At 36.1% G+C, this 27,040-nt stretch overlaps 1 protein-coding gene across 3 annotated transcripts in view; it reads right to left on the bottom strand.

The window, feature by feature from the left end:
- Positions 1–2,474: 2,474 nt before the first annotated feature.
- The window catches only part of Atad1 (ATPase family AAA domain containing 1), a 48,420-nt gene continuing 23,854 nt past the window's right edge, over positions 2,475–27,040 (bottom strand). For 2 of the 3 annotated variants that reach the window (XM_074078836.1, XM_074078837.1), the window contains exons 5-10: positions 24,782–24,982; positions 21,978–22,084; positions 12,176–12,265; positions 9,519–9,569; positions 6,278–6,411; positions 2,475–4,060 (exon numbers count right to left, since the gene is read on the bottom strand). In XM_074078836.1, the coding sequence (XP_073934937.1) occupies positions 3,940–4,060; positions 6,278–6,411; positions 9,519–9,569; positions 12,176–12,265; positions 21,978–22,084; positions 24,782–24,982 (704 nt within the window). In that variant the 3' untranslated portion in view covers positions 2,475–3,939. The remainder of the gene's footprint in view (positions 4,061–6,277; positions 6,412–9,518; positions 9,570–12,175; positions 12,266–21,977; positions 22,085–24,781; positions 24,983–27,040) is intronic. The other variant, XM_020156715.2, reaches the window with a different exon arrangement.

Below are 27,040 nucleotides of genomic sequence, written 5' to 3'. Positions count from 1 at the left end.
CCTCAGCTACAGTTGTTTATTGCCCTTTTAGGAAAAGCCATGAGCAAACAAAACCAATCAGTGGTCCTTTCTATTTTGTGTTTTCCAGTTTCTTACTTTGAAGAATTGGATGAGGAAAGAGCAGACAAAGCTAAAGGAGGAAATTTGCCTCAGGCTTACCTTGTCCTGAGCATATAGCGACTGCCAGCTCACACATGGATACATTTGCTTTCTTCTTTGTCTGATCAACTCCATGCTAACCACCAAGCTCCCTGGCTGCTTCTGAGCATGACTTTATTACCAGGATAAGAGCATGGGGCAGTGAATGAGAATCCTCACCCCAGGGGGACATTGTTGGGGGGAGGTGTTCTCTTCTGCTCTGCCCCAAGAAGTAGGGAAATTTTGAAGTGGAATCTTCTTTTGTTACTGTGGAAAAAAACTTTGTTCCACTTACTAGTTTTATTAATCCAGATCTGTGTACCTCACGTTTCTTACCTTGCTCTAACTCTTCTCAGCCCCTGAAGTCAATTAATCTTTTTCTTATTTTATAGCACTAGAAAATGAGAACCTAAAGCATGGTGGCTCAAAACTGTAATCCTAGGTACTCAGGAGGTGGGAACTGGGAAGACTGAAATTCAAGGCCAGTCCAGGCAGAAAGTGAGATCCCATCTGAACCAGTGGCTGGCACCTGTCATCCCAACTAGGTAGGAAGAGTAAGTAGGATCCTGGTGGGACCGGAGCTGTGGCTCAAGTGTGCCTGAGTTCAATCCCCTCCAAATAAAAGAACCTAGTCTTGGGAAATTTGAACTTGAGAGTCTAGTAAGTATAATTTATACACCCTGCCCCTAAAGATAAATAATTTTCTCTCCTAGTGCTATGTAATAGGTTTTTAGTAAGCGAGTCCTGGGTTTTCTTCCTTTGCTTGAGAACAAATTCTTCCCTTACTTCTTCTCTGGTGACTGCTAATTTCTAACAAGTACAGGAAGGGATGAGCCTATGTACAGTGTCATTGGAAGAACTCCTCATACCAGGTGGTTTCATCCCTGTACACCACCCCCACCCACTCCCATGGGATAAATACAGAGAGCAGTTGAATGGGGTTGGAGGGTTGATGCCTGACCTCCCCAGGCATTCAGCTTATCCTGGAGCACATCAGTGTGTGGGGGCTGCTGCTTGCTTGACTCTCTACCAGGCCTGCTCCCAACATAGCCATCTCTCTGGGGCCAGCGGAGTTCTCAAATAGTGGTTTAACGCCAGGTCCCATTTAACATTAGGTTCCATTTAACTTCAGGTTCTGTTAAATGACTGCATTTCTACCCCATACTTTTGGTGACTGAGGATCGGAAGGGGATTTTTAAAAATAAAATCCAAGCCTGCAGTATAGCAGCAACACTTTAACCATCACAGGCCATGCTGAGACAAAGCAGCTGACAGAAATGCTTCCCAGCATCTTACACCAGCTTGGTGCAGACAGCCTGACTAGTTTAAGGAGACTGGCTGAAGCTCTGCCTAAACAATCTGTGGATGGAAAAGCACCACTTGCTACTGGAGAGGATAATGATGATGAAGTTCCGGATCTTGTGGAAAATTTTGATGAGGCTTCTAAAAAGGAGGCAAACTGAATAAGTCAACTTCTGAAGATAAAACTGGAAGAAGTTAACAGGAGCTGCTATTTTATATTATGACTGCTTTTTTAAATTCTTTTGTTTATGGATCTGATAAAAATCTAGATCTCTAATATTTTTAAGCCCAAACCCCCTGGACACGACAGCTCTTTGTAGTTTTTGCTTATACACAATTCATTCTTTGCAGCTAACTAAGAAGGAAACCTGGAAATAGTTTGAAACAAAGGTTAATAAAACTGTTGGCCCAGTAAAAAGAAAAAAATCTTTGGACTAAAAAAGAAATGCTTATGCATAAATATGTAAAGTAAATTATTATGTAACTATTATTCTTTTCTGTATGTTTTATGATGTAATTAAAGGAAATACGCTGTGAAGACTTTTCATTTTTCTGTGGGGGAAAATAAAAATAAAACAAAAGAACCAGAACAATGATTAAATACTTAAAATGTATGCTGTAAAAATGTGAAACTGGGCACTGGTGGCTCACATCTATAATCCTAGCTATTTTGGAGGCTGAGATGAGGAGGATCACAGTTCAAGGCAGCCCAGGCAAATAGTTCTCAAGACCCCATCTTTAAAATAACCAGAGCAAAATGGACTAGAGGCATAGCTCAAGCAGTAGAGTGCCAGTTTTGCAAGTGGAAAGCCCTGAGTTCCAATGCCAGTCTCACCAAAAAAAAAAAAAAAGTGCGAAAACTCCATTGCAAGATAAAAATTGTCCAAACGTAAGTTTTACAAACAAATGAAACAAAAAACAAGAAACCTCAAAGTTTAAAATACCAGAAAAAGATCAAGGATTAAGTGGACAAAATCAATAAAGAGGGACCCCTTTATTACACATTACAAAATGAGTATTAAAAATGGGACACATTTTAAAATTTTTGGTATCTTGTATTTTGCATTCAATTTCTTAATCATCTCACAATCATTCATAACTTTTTGTTGTACAATGTGTTCTCATTCAACCTCTCCCACCAAAGATTCTTGTGATACACACTGTCAGAGAAATTAATTCAATAGCTCACAAATAAAGTCAGAGTTCTCAAGGAAATAAATAAAACAAAAATCTTTGAAACATAATTTAATCTCTGGTGATCCAAAAAGCGCCTTAAGGTTGAGTTGTGCTGTTTTCCTCATGTATGTTTAGGTGCCTGTGACAGAATTCTGGTTAATGGAGTTTTGAACAAAAATAAAATTGTTTCATATGTAGCTTACATAGCATCAAATGACTTACAGACACAATATGGGAATTTTGGTGTGTGCATTTGTAATTAATGATACCACAATTTATAAGATGCTGAGAATACTTTAAAAATTAAAGTTACAAAATGAGTATTTTTAGTACATTTAGTAATGGCTAAGCTATCATGTCATTTTTGGTGACCAAGTTGTATTTGACCATAATTAAAGGACATATAACTTTCTAAATAACATTTTTAAAACATGGTTACAACAGTACTACTACATTAAAAGAAAAGTCATATGCATGTATTGAAGGGCAATGAGGATTCTCAGACCCACTCTTTTGAAAGGCTCTCAACCCACTTTAATGTAAATGAATTTAAAACTTTACAAAGATTCTATTCAACGTGCTAGCAGGAAGAGGTGGATTCAGTGTTGATCACAATCCTGCCTAACAACCACTCAATGCCAATCATGGCACGAGGATTTTTATTTGATTACCCTGACAACCATTACATTTGAGCCACATGTATATATTCAGATGTGACTGATTCAGCTCATCAACTGCAGACAGAGACATGCTCAACTTAGAAAAGCCTGAAACAAATGACAACTAGAAATGGTTGAATCACTGTACCTGTTAGAAACAACCTTAAATCTTAGTTTTGCTATATACTACTTGGTGCTTTTGGACTTGGAAGTTGGAATAAAAAAAATTTCTGTATTCAAACATATCTACAGAATGTCAATAAAAAAATGTGTGGATATATACATTTAATATACACACATCCATATCCACTCACTCACACACACACACTCACAATGTCTAGGAACCAGCACCTAACCACACCCTCATTTCTCACTAATGACCACTGAATCATTAAGACCAGCTTAGATGCTATAAGGCTATATAACAACATATGGCTAAAGAGGTCAAACACAAGCACCCTTCAAGCTGGATTAAATTGTTCCTCATCATGATTTCTGACAAGTAGTAATACCGTTTATATGACCACTATACCTCAATAACTTAGAATCGGAGTATAAAATCACACTCATGGAACTCCCTCACTGTTTTATGAGTACTCCTTCCACTAACTGATGAGAGGGCACACCAAACTGGATTACTGAACTGTACAAATGATCTTTACTCTTAATCTAAACAAACATGAGTTAAAACATTCTGAAACGCTGCATCTTTTGATTTCTTCATCTTTTCAATTGCCCGATGAAGGTCCTGCTGCTGCACAGGCCGAATTTCGTCTTCATCGTGACTAAAATGCAAACCACCACCACATCGTTAGATAATTTTCCGATACAACTCCTAAAAATATTTTACCAAGATTTTAAAAAGTGCATGTAGTAAAAAATAAATTTGTTTCCAACTACAGAATGAGTAGAACAATAAGATCTCTTTCCCATTTAACATTCCAAACAAAACCACAATTGACACTTTGATCCAATTCTTTCAGGAATGATCTATGCATATACAAGTCACAAGAGACTTGGCAGTACAGAAGTTCGAACTCAGGACCTCATGCTTGGTAGGCAGGAGCTCTATCACTTGAGCCACAGCTCCAATCCTTTTTGCCCAGGGAGGTCTCAGACCACAACCCTCCTACCTATACCTCCAGCATAGCTGGGATCACAGGCACATGCCACCATGCTGATTTACTGATGAGATGGTGTCTCACTAACTTTTTACCTGGGCTGGCCTTGACCATGATCCTTCTAATTTCTACCTCCTGATTTCTTGAATCCTAGTTGCTAGGATTATAGCTGTGAGCCACCACACCTGGACCCAAAAGTCCTAAAATGCAGGAAAGTAAAATGGTTTGGCTGTGGGCATGGCTGGAATGGTAGAGTGCCTGCCTAGCAAGCACAAGGTGCTGAGTTCAAACCCCAGCAGTGTAAAGATTAAATATTTCACATCAAGAATGTAAATACAGAACATTACTATAAGGTATACAGTATAAAAGTATGCCAGTTTACCCTAACAGTAATATAATTACAATCAAGAAATCAAAAATTACTACCATAAAAAGGGAATTAAAAAGTAACATTTCTTGGTATATACTCATAAACATGTGAGGCCTTTTGCCAACTGGAAGTAAAATTCATCACCTTTAATAAAAAACAATCTAAGTCCTCTCCACTTTAATCATAAAAAAAAAATATTATGTCTCTTATGTAATTCACAGACACTCAGGGAAAAACATTCAAGGAAAAAATAATGATAAGTCTATTAGCTAGACTTTCATATGAAATACAGAAATTCAGGGTTCTGAGGCACCAGAAAAACAAGTCTTTCATTATTAACGTAATTTAGTTAAGAAAAATTTATATACAGGTTGGTTATTTCTCCTTTTAATCCTTTGTAAGAATAAAGACCTTTGGAGCTGAGTATCTTGGCGCACATCTGCAGTACTAGTACTTGAGAGGCTGAAGCAGGAGGAGGCCAGCGTGGGCCACATAGTAAATAGTCCCTGTCTCAAACAAATGAACAAAAACAACAAAGAATAAAGACTTCTGGAAGGTAGATTTTTGGCTGCAGTAGCTGGATTAATCTGGCAATGAATAAATGGAACGAACCTGTCCACCTGGGGCTTGAGGGAGCATTATTAATGGGTCTAGAACAATGCATTCATAGCTGCTGCTTGACAGGGTAACTTTCATGCAAACCTTTCTAAGCCAAAAAAAGGTTTTGGTGAAACTTACCGAACATGGAAACACACTGTAACCAAATACATAAATAGTATGGACAAATCAGCATCACTTACGAGTGAAACCCTCAGGACTGAGGGAGAATGAAAACCAAAGGGGCAAGAGTTGAACTCATTTAATACTTAATACTAAGTCAGAGGAAGTCTTTGTTAGAGGGTTGATATTCTGAAAAGAAATGCTGTATAGTACTGGTTCAGGGCAAATGGCCATTTGGGAAGCTTCCTTAAACAACAAGGTTCATCAGGGCCAAATTATTTCAGTATACTATTTTTGCTGGAATAAGGATGGTACAAAACTGACTTCTCAAGCTCACCATACTTTGAAACTGACTTCAAGTAAACTTTGCTGAAATGACAAATGGTTTGTTTAGGAAATACATTACTGCTATGGGTCTACAACCATGCTGAGGTCTAGTCCTCAGCACCCCCACCTTTCCTCTTTACATGTGAAATATCTGGAAGACAAGGTACTCCTTTCTCTATATAACAGAATTTTAAGATACAGTAGCCATCTAGGGATCTTAGAGAATCCTGTTTTCCTAACAAGAGGGCAGGTGTAGGTTTCTGTCAGCATTCCATGGATTACCAGCAGAAATTCAGCTTTTGCACAGCCTTTTTTTTCTTCATTTTCAGAATTCCCATTGAAAAATGGCAATAAATAGGAGTTGGGAGTTGTTATTATATAAAGCAAAATAATAACAAAAATAATAAAACTAAAAGTTCTAAAAGGTTTGATGACTACTAGAAATGAAGTCTAAACATAAATACCTTTCTTCTGATGTAGAATTAACATACTCCCTGACACAGAGGAGAGCAGCATCTCGACACATCTCTTTGAGGTCACTTCCTGAAAAACCATCAGTTTCCTGGGCAACTTCTAGCAGGTCTACATGTCTATCCACCTTAAATAAATTAGAAACACGTTTATAAAACAACATAAGATATACTCAAAGGATACTTCCAAAAACCAATCTGAGTGTTAAAGAAAGCTAAGCATATTATAACAAGGAGAGGAGAAACTTTAAGAAGTATTTTCAGTTTCTAGAATTTTTTTTAAACCATAAGAGCTTAGAAATTTTCAGTATTTGTCATTGTGACTGAAACAGTAGTATCTTTACTAGATACACTGTGCAGTGATAGGGAAGAACACACATTCAAACAACTTGCACCATTAAGTCCAGAATCCATTACAAAAGGAAAAAATTTTAAAAACCTTAAAATTCCTCTGAAATGTAAGTGCTTTAATATTCTGCTATCTGAACACTAATGTAGCACTTAAGTGTTGTTCCCAACCTAAGCTTATAGTCAAGCCAAATGACAAGCTTGGGAGACTAAATTTATGTACAGATTAAAAAGAGAAAATGAGCAAGAAAAAGTATATTTGTGGTTATCATCTATTAAGTCATTCTTGTGTTTCATTTACAGTGCTAAGCACTCTATTACTCTCATTTAATCATATCAGGTAAGTAATGTCATTTTCATTTTCTGTTAAGAATTATGAGACTTGCAGAAGTTAACAAGGTCACAGAACTACGATCTGCACGCATGGAGTAGTAATCCAAACATACTTTGCCTCTTATAACCGCTTGTCATAATAACATTTACTTCCCCCATGGACTTGAAATGTCACTTTTATTATTTGCTAAATTCCCATTTGTAATTGTGGAAGACTTCAAGATTTACAGAAGGATAAGAAGAGATTTAGAAGTGAGATACCACTGGGTGTACTGCTAGATCTACAACTGTGACCGCAAATGACAGTATTCTCTCTCCTAAATGTGTTAAAGAGAAATTACCTATTTTTTATTAAAAAAAAAACAAAAAAAACTGAACCTAGAAGGTAGGAGTTGTGCAAGCAGCAATGATAAGCAAAGAAAATGGCAAACATATAGATAAATCTAAACAAGCTGTGCAGTACTGACAATCATTTAACTTGGAATACAAAAACAAAGCAGAATCAAAATGTTACATAATAACAACATGTAAGATACAGGACATCTAATTAAGGCATTTTAAGATCTTATAATTGTAGCACTGGGGACTAGAGGTGTGGCTCAAGCACAAATCCCTGAGTTCAAAACTCAGTCCCACCAATACATAAATACATAAACCCCCAACAAACAAACAAACAATTATAGCACTGGAAAGAGGACAGGAATACTGACTTTTTGTATACATGCCAAAAATTTCAAGGTTACTACTAAAGGATAGAAAGAGAATGTATCATTTCAAAATCCGTAGAGACAAAAGAAAATAAAGAATGAAACAACAATACTAATGAATGTGGGACTGAAGTAGAGATGGAAAAAAAGGCATACTACATGGAATGCACTAAAATAAAAACAAATGATCACAAAACAAGATTATATATAATCTTGCAAAACAAGATTATATATATTTAGAATAAAAATGTAGCTATCTGAGGACAGAAATAGTCATGCACATGCTGAAGGAAAAATAAGCTATTGTTACACAGCCGATACACAATACATGTGAGAATTTGATAAAGGTGGTCTCTATAGTAAGGAGAGTCGGTGGCTCACACCTGTAATCCTAGCTACTTGGGAGGCTGAGATTGGGAGGGTGGGCAAATAGTTTGCAAACCCCATCTCCAAAACAACCATAGCAAAATGGGTTTGAAGCATTGCTCAAGCATTAGAGCACCTGCCTTGCAAGCATGAAGCCTTGTTGGCAAGGCTGTAAGGAGAGATGTCTCCAATATTGCTGGGAAGAGAGTAAACAGGCATGGAAAATCTGGCAATAGCTGCCAAAGTATAAGCACCTTGTACTTGGATCTGGCCACTTCTCTTCACCCTACTAATATTCCTGTGCAAGTGTAAAATGACATAGATATAAAGTTATTCAATATAGCATTTTTATACTAGTGAAAGACCAGAATCAGCCCAAATGCCCTTCAATATAGCACTGGTTAAATAAATTACAGCAAAACTACACAATGGAATCCTATGCCACAGAGAGAGAACAGAATAAGGAAAGCTATGCTGATAGGGAAACTTCTCAAAGATAAGTGAAAAAGCAATGCACAGAACAGTATGTATGCATTATTAACATGGGTTATGTAAAAAAGGGAAGAGGAATAGCAGTGCATTTTAATTCACTTCTATAGGCATAACCCCAATCTGAAAGAATACAGAAGAAATACTGGAGAAAAAAAGAAACTTTCCTCTGTAAACATTTAGTAATATATTTTAATGTTTGAACCATATGACTATATTACTATTTAAAAAGAAAAAAAAAACTTTAAACACAAAAGCTATAGAAGATATTGACCAGTATTTGTCTTTTTTATTTGAGACTTTTTATTTGGGCTATGTAGCCCAGGCTGGCCTTGATTCCTGATCCCATCTCCATATCTCAAAAGTACTGGGATTACATTACCATCATGTCTGAGTTATCATTTCTTCTTAAATCTAAATTTCAAACTCAAAAAATTATTGCAATGAAGTAAAAACAAGAAGCAACACCCCATACACACACACACACACACACACACACAAATAAGTGGGGAAGATACAAGTAAAGAGTGTACGGTGAATATGGAGCCTATATTATGTACTCATGTATGAAAATGGAAAATGAGACCTGTTGAAACTGTTCTAGGAATGGGGGAGGGGGACAAAGGAGAATGATGGAGGGGGCGAATTCAACTATGATACATTATAAGAACATTGTATATCATAATGTATCCCCACTATAACAATTTTTTTTAAAAAAAGATAAAATATACATCAAAATGTGAAAAAAATTCTTACATAATCTGTAATGGTCTGAAGAATATTTTAATTTGTAGATACAAAAACACATGGGATTTAAAAACTTAACCAAATCACTTAATTCAAAAATATCAGTTATTGAGGTATACGACCAGTTTTGCAGTAATTTAAGTCAAGTTCAAATCTACACTGTTCTCAGATTACTTCATTTCTCTCTAAAATGACTTTATAAGCACAAATATCACATTATAGAAAGAGGAAAACATCATACTTACATTTTCATTTTTCAAGATGAGCTTCAATATTGCTTCTCTTTGTTTTAGAGCCTAAAACCAGAATCACTTCCAGTTAGCATTAAAAAAGTAAATAAATAAATAAATCAACCAGTTTTCCTACTATTTCCTCCCTTATAAACTACCTATTTGAAATGACAGAAGCTGTGAGAGAGGTCAATGCAAGGATTCCACCTGACAATCTACAATAATGACTTGTGATTGTCCAGTGAATTATATACCCTTAATGTTTATTGAATGAGTGAAAGAACATCTAAGACTATAACATCTTTTCTACACAGCTCTGCAATATTCATTTTCCCTTTCACTTACTAAACTTAAGAAAACTCACCAATGCTGTAAGATTGTTTTTCCAATCAGTAAATGGCAGACATGACAACAATATCCCCTTGGTTCTCCATGTTCACTAAAACTTACAATGATTTCCCTCCAGTGATGCCTCATATTTACATCAGAGAATAGAAACTACACTTAACTGTTTTTTAGCATACCTTACAAAAGAGTAAATACACATGGCCTTTAAAATTAAGACTGAATTCATCCTTATTCCTACAACCATTGAAAAAATTGAGTTGATTATGAATATCAAATCAAATTACCTAAAAGGAAAATCAAACTCTGCTGTTTCTACAATTCAAGTGTGTTAAGTAGGAAGGTTAATTTGGTATGCTACGTGATCTCGAATAACTGCTTTTTGTTAAAAGTGTTTGCTTGGAGAGTTTTAAGGTAAGGCTAACAATACACTTTGTCATTTTAGTTACACCAGAAAAAAATTTCCCTTTAACATATGTGTGTATTCACTAAAAATGGAATAAATGATGACAAAATTCCAGTTTCTATGTTAATAGTATTCAAATTTGATGAAACTTGTTATGCCTCATTTTGAAAAAACACAATATATTAAAGTTTCGGCTTTAATAAATGCTGCTTTCCACGTTCTGTACTATGTTCCACAGCATTTGTATATCAAAACCCTTAGTTGTCCATAGGCTTACAATAGAATTACTGATAAAGATCACTAACCTTAGTGTTCAGAATCACTGAGGTAAACTCATTTTCTTTAAAATGTTCTAATATCTTGCTTACAAAAAATAGTAAATTCCTGTGCAAAGCACACAAAGCTCATCTAAACACAGCAGCAGTCTACCTTTCCAGCAACATCTCCACCTATTTTCCGTGGTGCTCTTAAGTGAACTATCCTTAAAACCCATCCATTAAATAAATTGTGCTTCCACACATTTTTTTGCCTTTGTTCATTCTGGTAGCAAGGCCCTTGCTTCTCTCTTTCATTTGCCTATCAAATTCCTACCATCCTTCAAGGCCCAAGTGACTTCTGTAAATACTATTGACTCCACAGATAGAAATTATTAGTTCTTATCATCATGTTAGGTTCTTACAGTTTTTTAAACACAAAGCACATCTGCATTATTCATTTGTCTGCTTTCCCTATAACAGAGTTCTTTGAAGACAAGAGACATGTTCCATTCGCTGGAGCCCAGCAAGTATCCTACACATATTAACAGTTAATAAATAATAGTTACACGGAATTCAATTTACAGTCTCCTGCATTAAGTCAAAATATCTCTTCATTAATTTATTGGGTAATTTTCAAATAGTGATTAAGTATGTGAATATCCTCAAAGGAACCAGAGCTTTCAGCTCTTTATTTGTGATCTTCAGGAGGGGATTGTTTTGTTTCATAGGACTCATTTATGACAGGCAGGAAAGGAATGGGGCAGGAAGCCCCACAATTACTTCTTGGCCCTTTCCACTTTTCTTTGTTTGTTTTTCTTATTTTTATTGTAAGATCAGCATTTTACCTTCTTTTCCAAGAATATAATTGCCCAAAATTTGCATAGACAATTTAGTGATTTACTTTAGGAAGATACATAAGAAAATCTAAATTGTAGTTTTGGATTAGTATAGAATAAAATTTGGGAAATGAAAGTTAAAGGATTATTTTGTTTTGAACACTTGGCATGCAGCTGGGATTTATTTTATTTTGGGAAGTGTAGTCAGGGCTTCCCTCTGAGTGGGTAATGATTCCAGTAGCTAAGGTACTATATTTTAACTTAACGTAAATGTGCATGATTTTTTCTTTCTACCATTCTTTTTTAATTTTTTTTTTAGTTAAGGAGTAGCCTTAAAAAGTTTTCATAACTTTTTGATATCCTATTATTTTTGTAGAAAATCCTAAAATCGTAAATTTTATCTGCCTTGATTAAAGAAAAAGAAACACGCTCTCATAGCAGAAGATATGTTGCATATAACCAGTACAGTATATTTATAGCCATTTTGAGGAACTTTTAGTTTGTTACTCCTTTTAGATTTGGGAATAAAAATATTAAAATTCCATTTATAATGGTTAACTACAAACCATTTGTCCTTTTTCTGTTTTGTGACTTATATTCTTTCAGCTTATGGTAGCGAACATGGTGTCCTAAAGATTGAAGGTTATGCAACCTCTATAAAAATGTAGACCTATTAAATTTGTTAATTTAATATTTATTAATTAATTAAAATTTTATTAATTTTAATTAAATTTTATTTTTATTTTATAAAAACAAAGACCTATTAAAAACAAACAAACAAAAAAAGACAAACATTAAAGTGTTCATAAAAAAATCAAGACCACCTACAGGCTGGTTGATATGAAATCTTGTAGGCATTCTTCTCATTATTGCAGAGTCGAGGTCCTGAGGGCGATTAGTGGCTCCCATCACTATGACCTAAATAGAGAAAGACAACACAAGGTATTAAATCTAATCAAATGATAAATCAAACGATAGCAAATCTGGAAAGCTTAATGCATTTCATGGGATTTCCAGTAACTAGAAAATGTACTTTCAGTTACAAGTACCACTAGTGGAAGATGGCAACTAGAGGGAGGAAGCAGAAAGTGTGCTTCCTAAAGTAAAATCTTGGAGAGCTGGAGAACACCTTGCAGGAAAAACTACCGAGAAGAGGCGAAACTCCGACACCTCCACACTCCCAGCCCGTGCATACCATCCCCACTCCATGTTAAACAGAGAAACCAGGAGGGCTCCCGCACCGCCAGACACCAGCACCTAACCTGCTTGAGAGAAGCAGACCACCAGGTGAGCTAAGTGGCGTGTGATACTTCCACAAACAACCCTGGGCCAGATCAGCATAGCCCCCTGGACAGACTGACCCCCATCCAGGGAAAAAAGAAAAAAAAAAACAAACTGAATAAACAACAACAACAAGACAGGTAGCAAAGAGGGCGGGGTGCCCTGAGCTCCAGAGAGTTGGGGAGGGGCACTCCCTCGCCTCCCCCAGTGTGCTTGGAGTGCAGAAAGCTTGTGACAGTGGCTGTCCTGTGGAAAGCTCCACTGGAGATCGGGGTAGGAGTACTTCCCACACAAATTGTAAATAAACAAACGGCTGGAGAAGGCTGGTGTGGCACCCCTCCCCCAGTGTGCTTGCAGAAGGGAAGACTTCCAATGGTGGCTAAACTGGGCACACTCAACCAGAGAGTAGGGGAGGGGCGCCTTCCCACCCAAACTCTAGATAAAAAAAAAGACTTCAATTGTAAAAGGCAGGTAGGGCTGTATAATGAAGAAAACAAAAGGGGCATGCATCCAGAAGAACTCTAAATAAAGAAAGCCTGCCTGCAGCAGCAGATGGCTGACAGTAGGAGGCAGGTGAGCTGCAGCCTCAGATAGACATTCACAAAGCTGTCTCCAGATTCCCTTTTTTTTTTCTCTTCCTTTGGTGAGACAATGACAGAACTAGGACTGGATGCTGAAGGACTAACGCCAAAATTAATTAATTTAAAAAATTTTAATTTTTGTTTTTTCCCCCTTGATGAGAAAACGACAGAACTACTTCTCACACACTGAGAAGTCTTCAGGACTGGAGGCTGAAGGACTAACACCAAAATTATTCAGACTGAAACTTTATTGCATTTGAACTTGGGGATTTTTTTTTTATCCTCTCTCTGTCTCTCTAATGCCTGGTTAGCTTACCGTTGATTACTATACTACCTCTCCCTGTTTATTTCTTTAGCTCTGTTTTTTTTTTTTGTTTATTTGTGTGGGTTTTTGTTTGTTTTGTTTTTTTCCCTTTTTCTTTACCTTCTTTGCTTTCCCTCTCCTCTCACCCTTCTATTCTAGATATCACCATTGTTATTATTACAAGCTAGACTATACTGAATTACACACAGTACAGGGACAGTAACAATAGCAAGGGCAATGATGGGAAGACAGAAAAAAGAGGGAAAGCACTTTCCCCCCAATAATAAATCAGTACAGGAACCAGAGGGAAATGAAGAAAACAGATATCCAGATCCAGACTCCAACAAAACAAAGATAAACTATACGAAAGAACCCAATGAAGCCAATAAGAACACCCTGAAAGAAGAAATCCTGCAAGTAATCAATGAGAGTTTTATAGAAATGACCACCAAAAAGAAATGACAATTATCAACCTATATGTACCCAATGTCAACGCACCCAATTTCATCAAACACACCCTGAAGGACCTAAAAGCATATATTGACTCCAACACAGTGGTTGTGGGAGACTTAAACACCCTACTATCATCAATAGATAGGTCATCCAAACAAAAAATCAATAAACAAATCCTAGATTTAAAACATACCATAGATCAAATGGACCTACTTGATGTCTACAGAACATTTCATCCAACTTCTACACAATATACATTCTTCTCAGCAGCCCACGGAACCTTCTCCAAATTAGTTCACATCCTAGGGCACAAAGCAAGCCTCAGCAAATATAAGAAAATAGAAATTATACCATGCATTCTATCTGATCACAATGCAATAAAACTAGAACTCAACAACGAAAATAAAGACAAAAAACATGCAAACAGCTGGAAACTGAATAACTCATTGCTTAATGAATAATGGGTCATTGATGAAATAAAAGAGGAAATTAAAAGGTTCCTGGAAGTCAATGAAAATGAAAACACAACCTACTGGAACCTATGGGACACAGCAAAGGCAGTCCTGAGAGGAAAGTTTATAGCCATGAGTGCATATATTAAAAAGACAGCAAGATCTCAAATCAATGACCTAATGATACATCTCAAACTCCTAGAAAAACAAGAACGAGTAAATCCCAAAACAAATAGGAGAGAAATAATAAAAATACGAGCTGAAATCAATGAAATAGAAACCAAAAAAACCATACAAAGTATTAATGAAACAAAAAGTTAGTTCTTTGAAAAAGTAAGTAAGATCGACAGACCCCTGGCAAACCTGACTAAAATGAGGAGAGAAAAAACCCAAACAAATGCAAATGGGGAGATAACAACAAATACCTATATTCAAATAAATTTGAAAATCTTGAAGAAATGGACAGATTTCTAGATACTTATGATCATCCAAAACTGAACCAAGAGGACATTAATCACCTGAATAGATCTATAACACAAAATGAAATTGAAGCAGCAATCAAGAGTCTCCCTAAAAAGAAAAGTCCAGGACCTGATGGATTCTCTGCTGAATTCTATCAGACCTTTAAAGAAGAACTAATGCCAACCTGCCTTAAATTGTTCCATGAAACAGAAAGGGAAGGAAAACTGCCTAACACATTTTATGAAGCCAGTATTACACTTATCCCAAAACCAGGCAAAGACACCTCCAAAAAGGAGAACTATAGGCCAATCTCCTTAATGAACATTGATGCAAAAATCCTCAATTCGGCAAACTGAATTCAACAACACATCAAAAAGATCATTCACCACGACCAAGTAGGGGTCATTCTAAGAATGCAGGGGTGGTTCAACGCACAAAAATCAATAAATGTAATAAACCACATTAACAGAAGCAAAGACAAAAACCACTTGATCAACTCAATAGATGCAGAAAAAGCCTTTGATAAGATTCACTACCATTTCATGATAAAAGCTCTAAGAAAACTAGGAATAGAAGGAAAGTGCCTCAACATTATAAAAGCTATGTATGACAAACCTACAGCCAGCATTATACTTAACAGTGAAAAACTAAAACCATTCCCTCTAAAATCAGGAACAGGACAAGGATGCCCACTATCTCCACTCCTATTCAACATAGTACTGGAATTCCTAGCCAGAGCAATTAGGCAAGAAGAAGGGATAAAAGGAATACAAATAGGTAAAGAAACTGTCAAAATATCCCTATTTGCAGACGACATGATCCTATACCTTAAAGACCCAAAAAACTCTACTCAGAAGCTTCTAGACACCATCAACAGCTATAGCAAGGTAGCAGGATATAAATCAACATAGAAAATCATAGCATTTCTATACACTAATAATGAACAAACTAAGAAAGAATATATGAAAACAATTCCATTTATAGTAGCCTATGAATCACTAAAGAAAAAAATCAATGAAGACAGAAAGATCTCCCATGCTCATGAATTGGCAGAGTCAACATTCTGAAAATGGATATATTGCCAAAAGTTGTCTGTATGTTCAATGCAATCTCCTGTGAAAATTCCAATGACATTCTTCACAGATAGAAAAATTAATCCCAAAGTTCTTATGAAAGCATAAAAGACCAGAAATAGCCAAAGCAATTCTGGGCAAAAAGAACAACTCTGGAGGTATCACCATACCTGACTTCAAACTATATACTACAGAGTCACAGCAATAAAAACAGCATGGTACCAACACAAAAACAGACATAAGACAATGGAATAGAACAAAGACCCAGAGACAAATCCAAACAGCTACAGCCATTTCATTTTCAATAAAGAAGCCCAAGACATACATTGGAGAAAAGACAAATGGTGCTGGGAAAAATGGATATCCACATATAGAAGACTGAAACTAAATCCCTGTCTCTCACACCCTGTACTAGTATCATTTTAAGGGGATCAAAGTTCTCAATATAAGATCTGAACATGGAAATTATTGCAGAAGAATAGGGAAAACACTGGAACATACCAACACAGACATTAACTTACTGAACAGAACTCCAATAGCTCAAAAAATAAGAGAAAAGACTAACAAATGGGACAGCATCAAACTAGAAAGCTTCTGTATAGCAAAGGAAACAGTTACTAGACTGAAGAGACAGCTTACAGAATGGGAGAAAATCTTTGCCAGCTATACATGTGATAAGGGACTAATAACCAAAATATACAGGAAGCTCAAAAAACTAAACTACCAAAGAATCAACAACCCAATGAACAAATGAGCAAATGAAGTGAATAGATAATTTTCAAAGGAAGAAGTACAAATGCTCAACATCCCTGACCATAAAGGAAATGCAAATAAAAACAATATTAAGATCTCACCTCACTCCAGTCAGAATGGCTATCACCAACAACACAAACAACAACAAATGTTGGTGAGGATGTGGGGAAAAAGGAACCCTCATACACTGATGGTAATGTAAACCAGTAGAACTACTATGGAACGCAGAATGGAGGCTCCTCAAACAACTAAAAATAGAACTACCATATGACCCAGTGATACCACTCCTGGGCACAAATCTGAAGGAATGTATATTAGGATATGACAGACATCAGCATGCCCATGTTTACTGCAGCACTATTCACGACAGCCAAGTTACGGAAATAGTCCTACAACTGATAAATGGATTAAGAAAATGTGGCATAAGGCTGACATAGTGGCTAAGTGGTAGAGCACCTGCCTAGCAATAATACTGAAATACATTGCATCTGTGTAGGAAGAAGACATAACAAAACATACTGAAAGTTGCTGAATAATAGGGTAAGGGGGGATGGGTAAGAGAGATCAATAGATGGAGTTAATCTGATTAAAGTACAATATACTCATTGATGAAATACCACAGTGAAACCTCTTTGAACAATAAATATACACTTAAAAAAATGAAGGACAAGAATGTAAAACAGGTCCTGTTAAGGAATGGATACTAATGAAGGGGGAGGGTGACGGAGAAGAAGAAAGGTAAATATGGCTGGTGTACTTTATATGCTTCAATGAAACCTGTTGAAACTGCTCCAAGAAGAGGAAGGAGGATGAGGGAGAATGATGATGGGGGTGAACCTAACCAAGGTACAGTATAAGCATATATGGAAATAACACAATGAAATCCACTATACATCTAATATATGCTAATATAAATTTTTTAAACCCTTTAAAACAAAATATGGAGATATTTTATTACTTCACATTTAAAATAATCACATCTAATTTTATGCTTCAGAACTTTAATTTTGTGGAAAATACCCTAAAAACACTACTATCTCTTATGTCACACATCTCTCAAGAGGAAGAGCATGTCATCGGTCACTAAGGTTTCAAGCAGCAGTTATGGGTTCGAGTCACTCACTATTTTTCTTTGTGATTATATACACATAAGAAAACTATCTATGGTACTGGGCTCCATCTACAGTGATAGATAATTTTAAGAAAAGCTAATTTGTTCATACAAAACTAGAATGTGTCTAAAACTTTTATTCAAAATTATTAATAGCAATTTTAACCCCTCAACACACAATAAAAAAATAAAAGCAATATCCTTTATTTCCCTCCTCAAATCAAAACACATCATAATGAAAATAGCAACTGCTATTAGTGTAGTAAGGATTATGGATCTGTAATCTCAGTTTTAAGCTATAATCTCAGAACCACCAGAGCTTAAGGCACTCAGGATGAAGTGGTTCTGGAGTATACCCCATCCAACTGACTCCCTGCTGTCTGCTTGAAAGAGTGGGACAATGTACTCCGATAAGGTAAAATTTTAAAACATTTTATCTCACATGGACTAAGTGCTTTAACTATCATTGCTTAGAAAAAATAGTTTTGGGAAACCTGGAAAATACTCCCATTGATAAATCCTAAACATATTTTGGTACCAATTATTAATCGAAAATGCTTCTGTTGATGTTATCTAAATTTATGTGTGCTTTCTTCTCTAATCATTAAATAAAGCTGAAGGCTATTTTCCTTAAATAATAATATACTCTCACAAAGGTGGTAAAAAAGGAGAACATGTGGCTTAATTTTCTTCTGGAGAAGAAAATTAATTCTGATTTATGGTAACATGGTTACTCAAGAGAACTTTAAGCCCTTTGGCAACAAAATATTAAAAAAATAAACAATGAAAAATCTCAAATAAATTAATCTAGAAGCCTCCAAAAAGTAAAGGAATCAGGCTAAGGTCAGCAGTAAACCCTACACACAAGAGACACAAACAGGATAGAAGCTGACTACATACCACAGGATGTGTACAGATGCTAGGAAAAGCAGTGTACACTAGACGCTTTTCAGGTCAGCGAGTCTGATGAGATCACTCTACATAAAGTTAGAACTCATGAAGTACTAAACATGGAGAAAAGTGGTGAAATGTTTGAAAACCCATTGAGTAGAAACATTCTTGGATAGAGAACAAGACACACACACACACACACACACACACACACACCAACAAATAAATAAATAAATAAATAAAATAAAAACTTGAGATTTAAAACTTGGAACCAGCTAACATGAATGGATCTTGGAGCGGAATTGACCTGTTTTGTATTGAAAAATAAAATCTAACAGGAGGCAAATAACAAAATTTCCTTAGATCAACAAACCTTCAACATAGGTTCCAAAGAACTCATACACAGAGTTCTACCAAGTAAGTTTCCCACTAAATCAATAAAACAAACAAACAAAAACAAACCCCATACTATAACCTCAAACAAATGACAGAATTACATTCAAAAAGTTACATATAAGAATCATTACATACAGACTATTTATAGTACATTAATATATTTAAAGGAGTAAATGAAGAATCAAAGAAGTACCTAGCAATCTTTAGGAAGTAAATATAAGCCAGGTACCTTTACAAGCATGTTACTCAGACTGATTCGTCACAACCATTCTGATGTAGATACCAGTCTTCCCTTTTAATAGATAGTATTCCCTCTATACAGGAACAAGTAATTACAAATTTTGGCTCTGGTTTCCTAATTTAACTAGAAGCATGAATAACCAACAAGAAGCCATCAAAACGAGCCTAGATTACTGAAAAACATCTAAAAGAATATCTACAAGTAAAAAATTTAATATTTGAAATAAGTTCAATGCTTCCATTTATAGAAGAGTTCAAATTGAACGTACAATTATCAAACTTAAAAAAAAGAGGTAAAGAAATTACCCAGAAGGTAGTACAAAGAGACAGAAAATATGAAAGTTAAAAGGCACAGAATAAGCTGGGTGTTGGTGGCTCATGCCTATAATCCTAGCTACTCAGAGGCAGGTATCAGGAGGATAAGGTTTGAAGCTACCCCAGGCAAATAGTTCAACAGACCCTATCTTGAAAATACCCAACCCAAAAAAGGACTGGTAGAATGGCTTAAACCATGGTAAAGCACCTGCCTAGCAAGAGTGAGGCCCTGAGTTCAAATCCCAGTGCCACAAAAAAAAAAAAAGGCACAGAATATGAGGTCCTTCATATATCCAACTGGCATTTCAGAAGTGGGAAAACATGGGGAACAGAGAAGAAATAGTAGCTAAAGAAATACAGTTGATTTATTATCGAGCTGGGAGTGTAGCTCTTTCATAGAATACTTTCCTAGTACAAATGAGGCCTTGGGTCCACTACCCAGCAACAGAAAAAGAAGGGAGGAAAGATGTGGTTCTAAGTATATTGCATTTTTTAAAATGGCAAAAACAGATAACAAAATAGTAAATGTCTACTAAAGTTCACTCAAAAGAACATTAACTTTTCCACCTAATGTAAGTAGATGAATTCATGAAAAAAATGGAAAAATGGTGCTAAGACTTCCAATTTCAGCAGCATGACAGAAAAAACAAACATGCCGAATCAACTATAAAAACAACTGGCAAGAAAGTACAGACTATTCAGAGGTCAGTTTGGTAAAAGTGAGAATCCAAGGAGAAAAACTAAGAAAGCAAGCTGGATTTCTTTTGGAGAGCACAGCTAAGGAGCTTATTAGACTTTTTACCTGAGAGACAAAGCCTAGGAGAAAAGGCTGCCTTACATAATAAAGGAAAGCATGTGTAACAAGACATGAGAAAGTAAGTTTCAGCCATTACAATACATGGCAAAATGAAAGTAAGATAAGGTCCAGAAGAACTAAGAGTGAAGTCTGTAAGGAGTCATGAAAAGTAAGAGCCCAGGAGAAGGGAAAGAATTTAAAGTTATAGAAGGACCAGAGACACTAGTTACTTCTTCTTTGGCACAGTGGTTCTGAATATTTCAAGGAGAGGCTTTACTCGGTTTTCTCTCTTCTAGTGCACCTGTTTCACGCACTTAAGCAATCTATTAGCATTTTATTAAACATGAAGCCCTCAAAAAGGTGAAATTTTACTTACTGGTTTTTGTTGGTTGGTTTTTGGCAGTGCTAGGGATTAAACCCAGTGCCTTGAGCATGCTAGGCAAACACTCCACTGAGCTACGCCCCTAGCTCTTAGTTTTTTTAAGACAGTCTTGCTATATAGTCCAAACTGGCCTTGAACTTGAGATTCTCCTTCCTCAGCCTCTTAAGTGCTGAGGTAACAGGTATGCACTACCACACCTGGCCCATTTTTTATGAAATAAGATTTTACCCAGTTCTAGAAGTGGAAATGAAGCCAATTGAGATCTTTTAACTAAATTTTTGTCATTTGTTTTTTAAGAACTAATTGAGGAAAAAGCAATTCATGAGCTGGGGAACATCAGACTGAGAGGTTCAGCATTCTGACAGATCTGTAATAGGCAAGTTATTTATGGAGGAAATGTGGAAACAAAATGATCTGACTGGTTCTAGTTAGAAAGCTTCTTGTTTTTTGCTTTTAGGTGCGATCTCTCCATGTTGCTCAGGTTGGCCTTAAAATTATGACCCTTCAGTCTCAGCCTCCCAAGTAGCCACGACACCCTGCTAACATTTTCTTTTCTTTGATTACCCTGTTAGAAAACTCTCAGTTCCACCATCACATGTGGTTCCCTATGACTGACTAAGGTTAGCATTTCTGAGAAATGACTTAAGTTCAGCTCCGCTTATGTTTGTAGTATAAGCAAAGTTAGGATTATGTTTAAGACCTAGTTGTTTCTATTTGAGAGAGAATTTTTCAAGTCTGGTGTCCATTTTAATTTTACTTTACATTTTCTCCTCTTTGAGTCAGATCAAATGATATAGCATTATTTTTGGTTACAACTATTGATGGAATCAGGATGAAAGGCAAACAGATACAATGGTCTCCAGTAAGTACTTGGGGTTCAGAGTCACAGAATTGTAACTACGCAGTGAGTGTGGACTCTTCCATCTGAACCTGATGGCAATCACCAAAATGGATGAAAAATTTAAAAACCATATTGATTTGAATCCTCAGCACTTAATAATAAGTATAAAAATTCTGAAAAACTTTTGTACAAAAGTATAAGTAGCCCACTAAGTTTGAACCCAGGGACCACTTGAGCCACTCCATTCATCCCCACCCCCTCACACATACACAAGTCTAGGGAAGATCTTGCTCAAATACCTGGCAGCTGTGATCAGTATCCAGTCCATCCCAGAGACTCATAAACTGAGCTTTCATCATGGCAGTAGCTTCATGGTCGGAACTTGAACGGTTCCGTAGAAAAGAGTCTAAAACGAAAAAGTCCTTAACCTTATAAACTAGTAATGAATTATTTACTCTTTATAGAATTTAAATCATTTAATTAAAAGCTGGTAGCTTTATGAAAGATTACAAGGAAGGAAGAAAGAGGGGTTACCTATGCCTTTTCAGATATTACACTGTTATACTAATCCTGGTAGGTAAACTATTGAGCAAATTAAAACACAACTCACAATGTTTGGTTTTTTTTCCCCGAAAACTATATTAATTTCAATACACAGAGGAGAAATAAAGGATTTGGTATTAGGAGGCTCAAAAGGGTCAAGTAGAATGTTAAAGGAAAGTCTGTGTGCTCTGCCCTACCTTTCCAGGTTATCTGAACCCTAAGCTGTCATGTGTTCTAGTTACGGCATCATGTGCCTTTTCCTCACACTTTCCTGGTGATAACAAAAAAAACAGTGAGAAAACACAGACCAAAAAAGAATTTAAAGTACACATGTTAGCATACATCTGTATGTATGTATACACAATAAAAAGCCTTCAGGGAAGTTTTAACAAAATGCTGGGGACTTTGGTTATGTCTCAAGAATGTTCTTTTGTCTTTAGACAATTTTAACATTCTTTTTAAAAAACTATTTTCTGTCTTCCCAATTATCTACAATGATCATGAAACGCATTTTTTTTTTTTTGGTAGTACTAAGGTTTGAACTCAGGGCCTTGCACTTACTAGGCAAGCATTCTACCTCCTGAGTCACGTCTCCAGCTATTTTGCTTTAAGTTATTTTTCAGGTAAGGCCCTGCACTTTTTGCATGCTGTGGCCTCAGACCACAATCCTTCTACCTATGCTTCCTCATAGTTGGGATTATAGCCATGTACCACAATAACCAGTTTATTTGTTGAGATGGGGCTCTTGCTAACTTTTTGCCTAGGCTGGTCTCAAACTTTGATCCTCCAAATCTCTACCTCCCAAATAACTGGGATTACAGACATGAGCCATAGCACCCAGCCCATGAAATGTTTTATAAAACAGGAAAAACATGATCCTTTTATTGTTCCTAACATGTTGCTTTAGAACACAAAAAGACTGAAAGATGCTATATCCTAAGAATGAAAATAAGATAATAAAAATATATCTTGTATTTTCTAGCACAGTCCTCATTCCAAACGCTTTCTTTTCCCCTAAAAATCACTGGCATTACTCAAAGACAGCCAATTATATATGCAAATGATATAAATATGCCTTATATTAGGTCCAAGCTTCAAAAAAAAATTTTTTTAAGTAATTCTAGCAAGAACACATTACCATGATATATATCCTGGATGTTCTCATGTAGTTGCAGTTTTATACAATCTGCCCCATTACTCATCAATCAGACCAATCCATCTGGTCTAATCTGGACATGGAAAATACAGTCACTTAATCTGTTTTATTTTGGTGGTAGTACTGAGGTTTGAACTCAGGTCCTCATGCTTGCTAGGAATGTGCTCTTGAGGCATGCCCACAGCCCTTTTTGCTTTGGATATATTTTTTAAAATTTTTATTGTTGTGCTGGGTAGGGGTACATTGTGGCATTTACAAAAGTTCTTACACTATATCAAATATATCATAGCTGAATTCACCCTTCCAACATTCTCCTTTATCTCCCCATCTCCCCAGCCTAGACCAAGATCTTCCTACTTATACTTCCCACCTTGCTGGGATAATGGGTCTGTACCACCACACCCAGCATCTTTTGTTGAGATGGGGGTCTAACTTTTTGCTGGGATTTACCTCAAAACATGATCCTTCTAATCTCTACCTCATAATTAGCTAGGATTATAGGTGTGAACCACTGTGCTTGGCTGTTTTTAAAAGATACATTTTTGTAAACTCACCAACCTGTCTACTTTAACTTTTCTTAATTATCTCTACTCTCATAAATAGATTTGACAAGATGACTGCTTAAAATACAAAAACCTGAAACTGTTGGACTACATAAGCATAGTATGTTTAAAATTTTCAAGACATAAAAGGGATTAGAATTCTAACAAAAAGCAAGTCACAGTGGAAAAAAAGACAAGTTTTTTTTTTTAAAGAATCAAATAAAACTTGTAAAGTTGGAATTGCTTTTTATAACATAATCAACGTTTGAGTGGTTTTTAAGTTGCATCATTATTTTATGTACCAACAAGAAATTTAAAATGCTATCAACTAAACTACGATATTAAAAGAAAAATAATCACGATTAAATTATGTTATTTCAATTTCAAGGATGTCAAATGTAGAAAGTAAAGCACTAGATCTGAGAATTAATGAGACAGGATAGAGAACTTGATGAAAGAGCTGTGGCAGGCTGGAGGCGTACCTTGAGTGGTAGAGTGCCTGCCTAGCAAGCGTGAGGCTATGAGTTCAAACCCCTATGCCGCCAAAACAGAAAAGAAAAAAAGACAAACAAAACACAACTTGTAGGGATCTAAACTAGATAAACACATAAGCAAGAAAAAACATGTATATTCATGTATCACTATTTGGAAGAAAGAAATGACAGAAAAGCTTATCTATCAAGTAAGGGAATGAACAGACTAGCTTATTCTACAATATGGAATTATACACAGCATATTAGGATGCTGGTTATGTCTTTTGTTTTACTGTAGGACCAAAACATGTTAAAAATTAAATCTGGTTTTATCTAAACAGCACTTTTAAGATGGGTTTTTAAATGCTCACACAGAAAACACAGCATACCTATTTCATCTATAAAGATGATGGAAGGCTGGAGCTTTATGGCTAGGGAGAAAACAGCAGCAGCCAGTTTCTGTGACTCTCCATACCACTTGTCAGTCAGTGTTGAGGGCTGGAGGTTAATAAATCGACAGCCTGCTTCTTTGGCTGTAGCCTTGGCAATCAGTGTTTTGCCACAGCCTGGTGGCCCATAGAGAAGAACACCTGGAAATCAATGTTATTTTATTACTATCTTAAAGAAAATAAAGAAGACACTTACTTTAGTTTATGTGGTAATTAATATAATATTAATTCTGTCCACACTAAAATTTCCCCATTATTCAATTATTTGTTAATCATTTCTATGGTGAAAATCCATAAGCTTTGCCAGTACGAGGTCATTTTCAAACAGTCTGCAATTTTTAATAAGTCCATCTAGGTGCTAAAATGTACTTTAGTCAGTTATAATTTGAACACTCTACTGATACTTTTGGATGGACATGTGAAATAATGAAGACAATAATGATCTAATGTCAGTTCATTTAAAACTAAAAACACATGAATGAATGCAGATGCTTGATAATTCCATTTCATCATTTTGATCACATAATTTAATGTGGAACGCACATCTGCCAGTAGCAAACTTATACATACAGATTAATTAAAACTCAGGGTTTCTAGAACAAAGTATTGATATGAAAGCCTCCATATTTTGTACACTTTGCAGCTCTTTTTAGAGTGCCTGATTTATTTAAAAAATACTCATTTATCACTTTGACTATTTCAGTCCTAGTAGTTTAGATACTTCTTCAAGTTTAAGATTTTCCTATTATGGATGGAATTGGAGAACATCATTCTGAGTGAGGTTAGCCTGGCTCAAAAGACCAAAAATCGTATGTTCTCCCTCATATGTGGACATTAGATCAAGGGCAAACACAACAAGGGGATTGGACTATGAGCACATGATAAAAGCGAGAGCACACAAGGGAGGGGTGAGGATAGGTAAGACACCTAAAAAACTAGCTAGCATTTGTTGCCCTTAATGCAGAGAAACTAAAGCAGATACCTTAAAGCAACTGAGGCCAATAGGAAAAGGGGACCAGGAACTAGAGAAAAGGTTAGATTAAAAAGAATTAACCTAGAAGGTAACACCCACGCACAGGAAATCAATGTGAGTCAATGCCCTGTATAGCTATCCTTATCTCAACCAGCAAAACCCCTTGTTCCTTCCTATTATTGCTTATACTCTCTCTACAACAAAATTAGAGATAAGGGCAAAATAGTTTCTGCTGGGTATTGAGGGGGGGAGCGGGAGGGGGTGGAGTGGGTGGTAAGGGAGGGGGTGGGGGCAGGGGGGAGAAATAAACCAAGCCTTGTATGCACATATGAATAATAAAAGAAAAATGAAAAACAAACAAACAAACAACAACAAAAAAAGATTTTCCTATTATTTCTCCTCACAGATTATAATTGATGTTATTAATTCAGCAGTTATAGTGTCTGAAAATTAAATAAGCAATGAAAGCATTTAAACTTCATAGTCTTCTGGCAGATAGAGCTATGATAGATAAGGTCCACTGAGATGTCAATATATCACTACTTTTTTTTTGTGGAACTGGAATTTGAATTCAGCGCTTTGTGCTTTGTGCTTACAATCAGGTACTCTACCACTTCAACCACACTTCCAGTCCATTTTGCCCTGATTATTTTGGAGATGGGGTCTTGTGAACTAGTTGCCCAGGCTTGCCTGACACCTGCATTGTCCCAATCTTAGTCGTCTCCCAAGTATCTAGGATTATAGCTGTGAGCCACCACACCTGGCAATATCTTACTATCTGAAAGGTACTCACCTGAGTATTACCTTTGTAACTATTAAACTGTTTCTATATTCCTTTTGTAAGTGGTCTTCAGCATTAATTAATATGTATGGAGGATAAGTGAGTACCTCTGTAAGTTAATGTGAAGCATTTTGCTTTCATTATTAGTTTTGCAACATTTAACTAGTTTTTTGACCTTAGTTTGATACTTTTGTAACTGATTTCAACAAATCAAAATGTTTAGCCACTTCCCTGGGGCTTGGATCAGGTAGTAGAGTGTCTGCCTAGAAAACATGAAGTAATGAGGTCAAACCTCTGTACCACCAAAAAAGAAAACCAAAAAACAAAAACTCACATCCCTTTTTTAAGATGAATGCTTTTTGTAGGGGCTTTACATGGTAAGTGCTATAGGGAAATGATTTAGGTTGAAGAATTACACATGCATGGACAAACAGACCCAAATTTG

The sequence above is a fragment of the Castor canadensis genome, chromosome 7 (assembly GCF_047511655.1).
Source record: "Castor canadensis chromosome 7, mCasCan1.hap1v2, whole genome shotgun sequence".
Classification (NCBI taxonomy): domain Eukaryota; kingdom Metazoa; phylum Chordata; class Mammalia; order Rodentia; family Castoridae; genus Castor; species Castor canadensis.
This window is presented reverse-complemented; position numbering and strand designations above follow the sequence as displayed.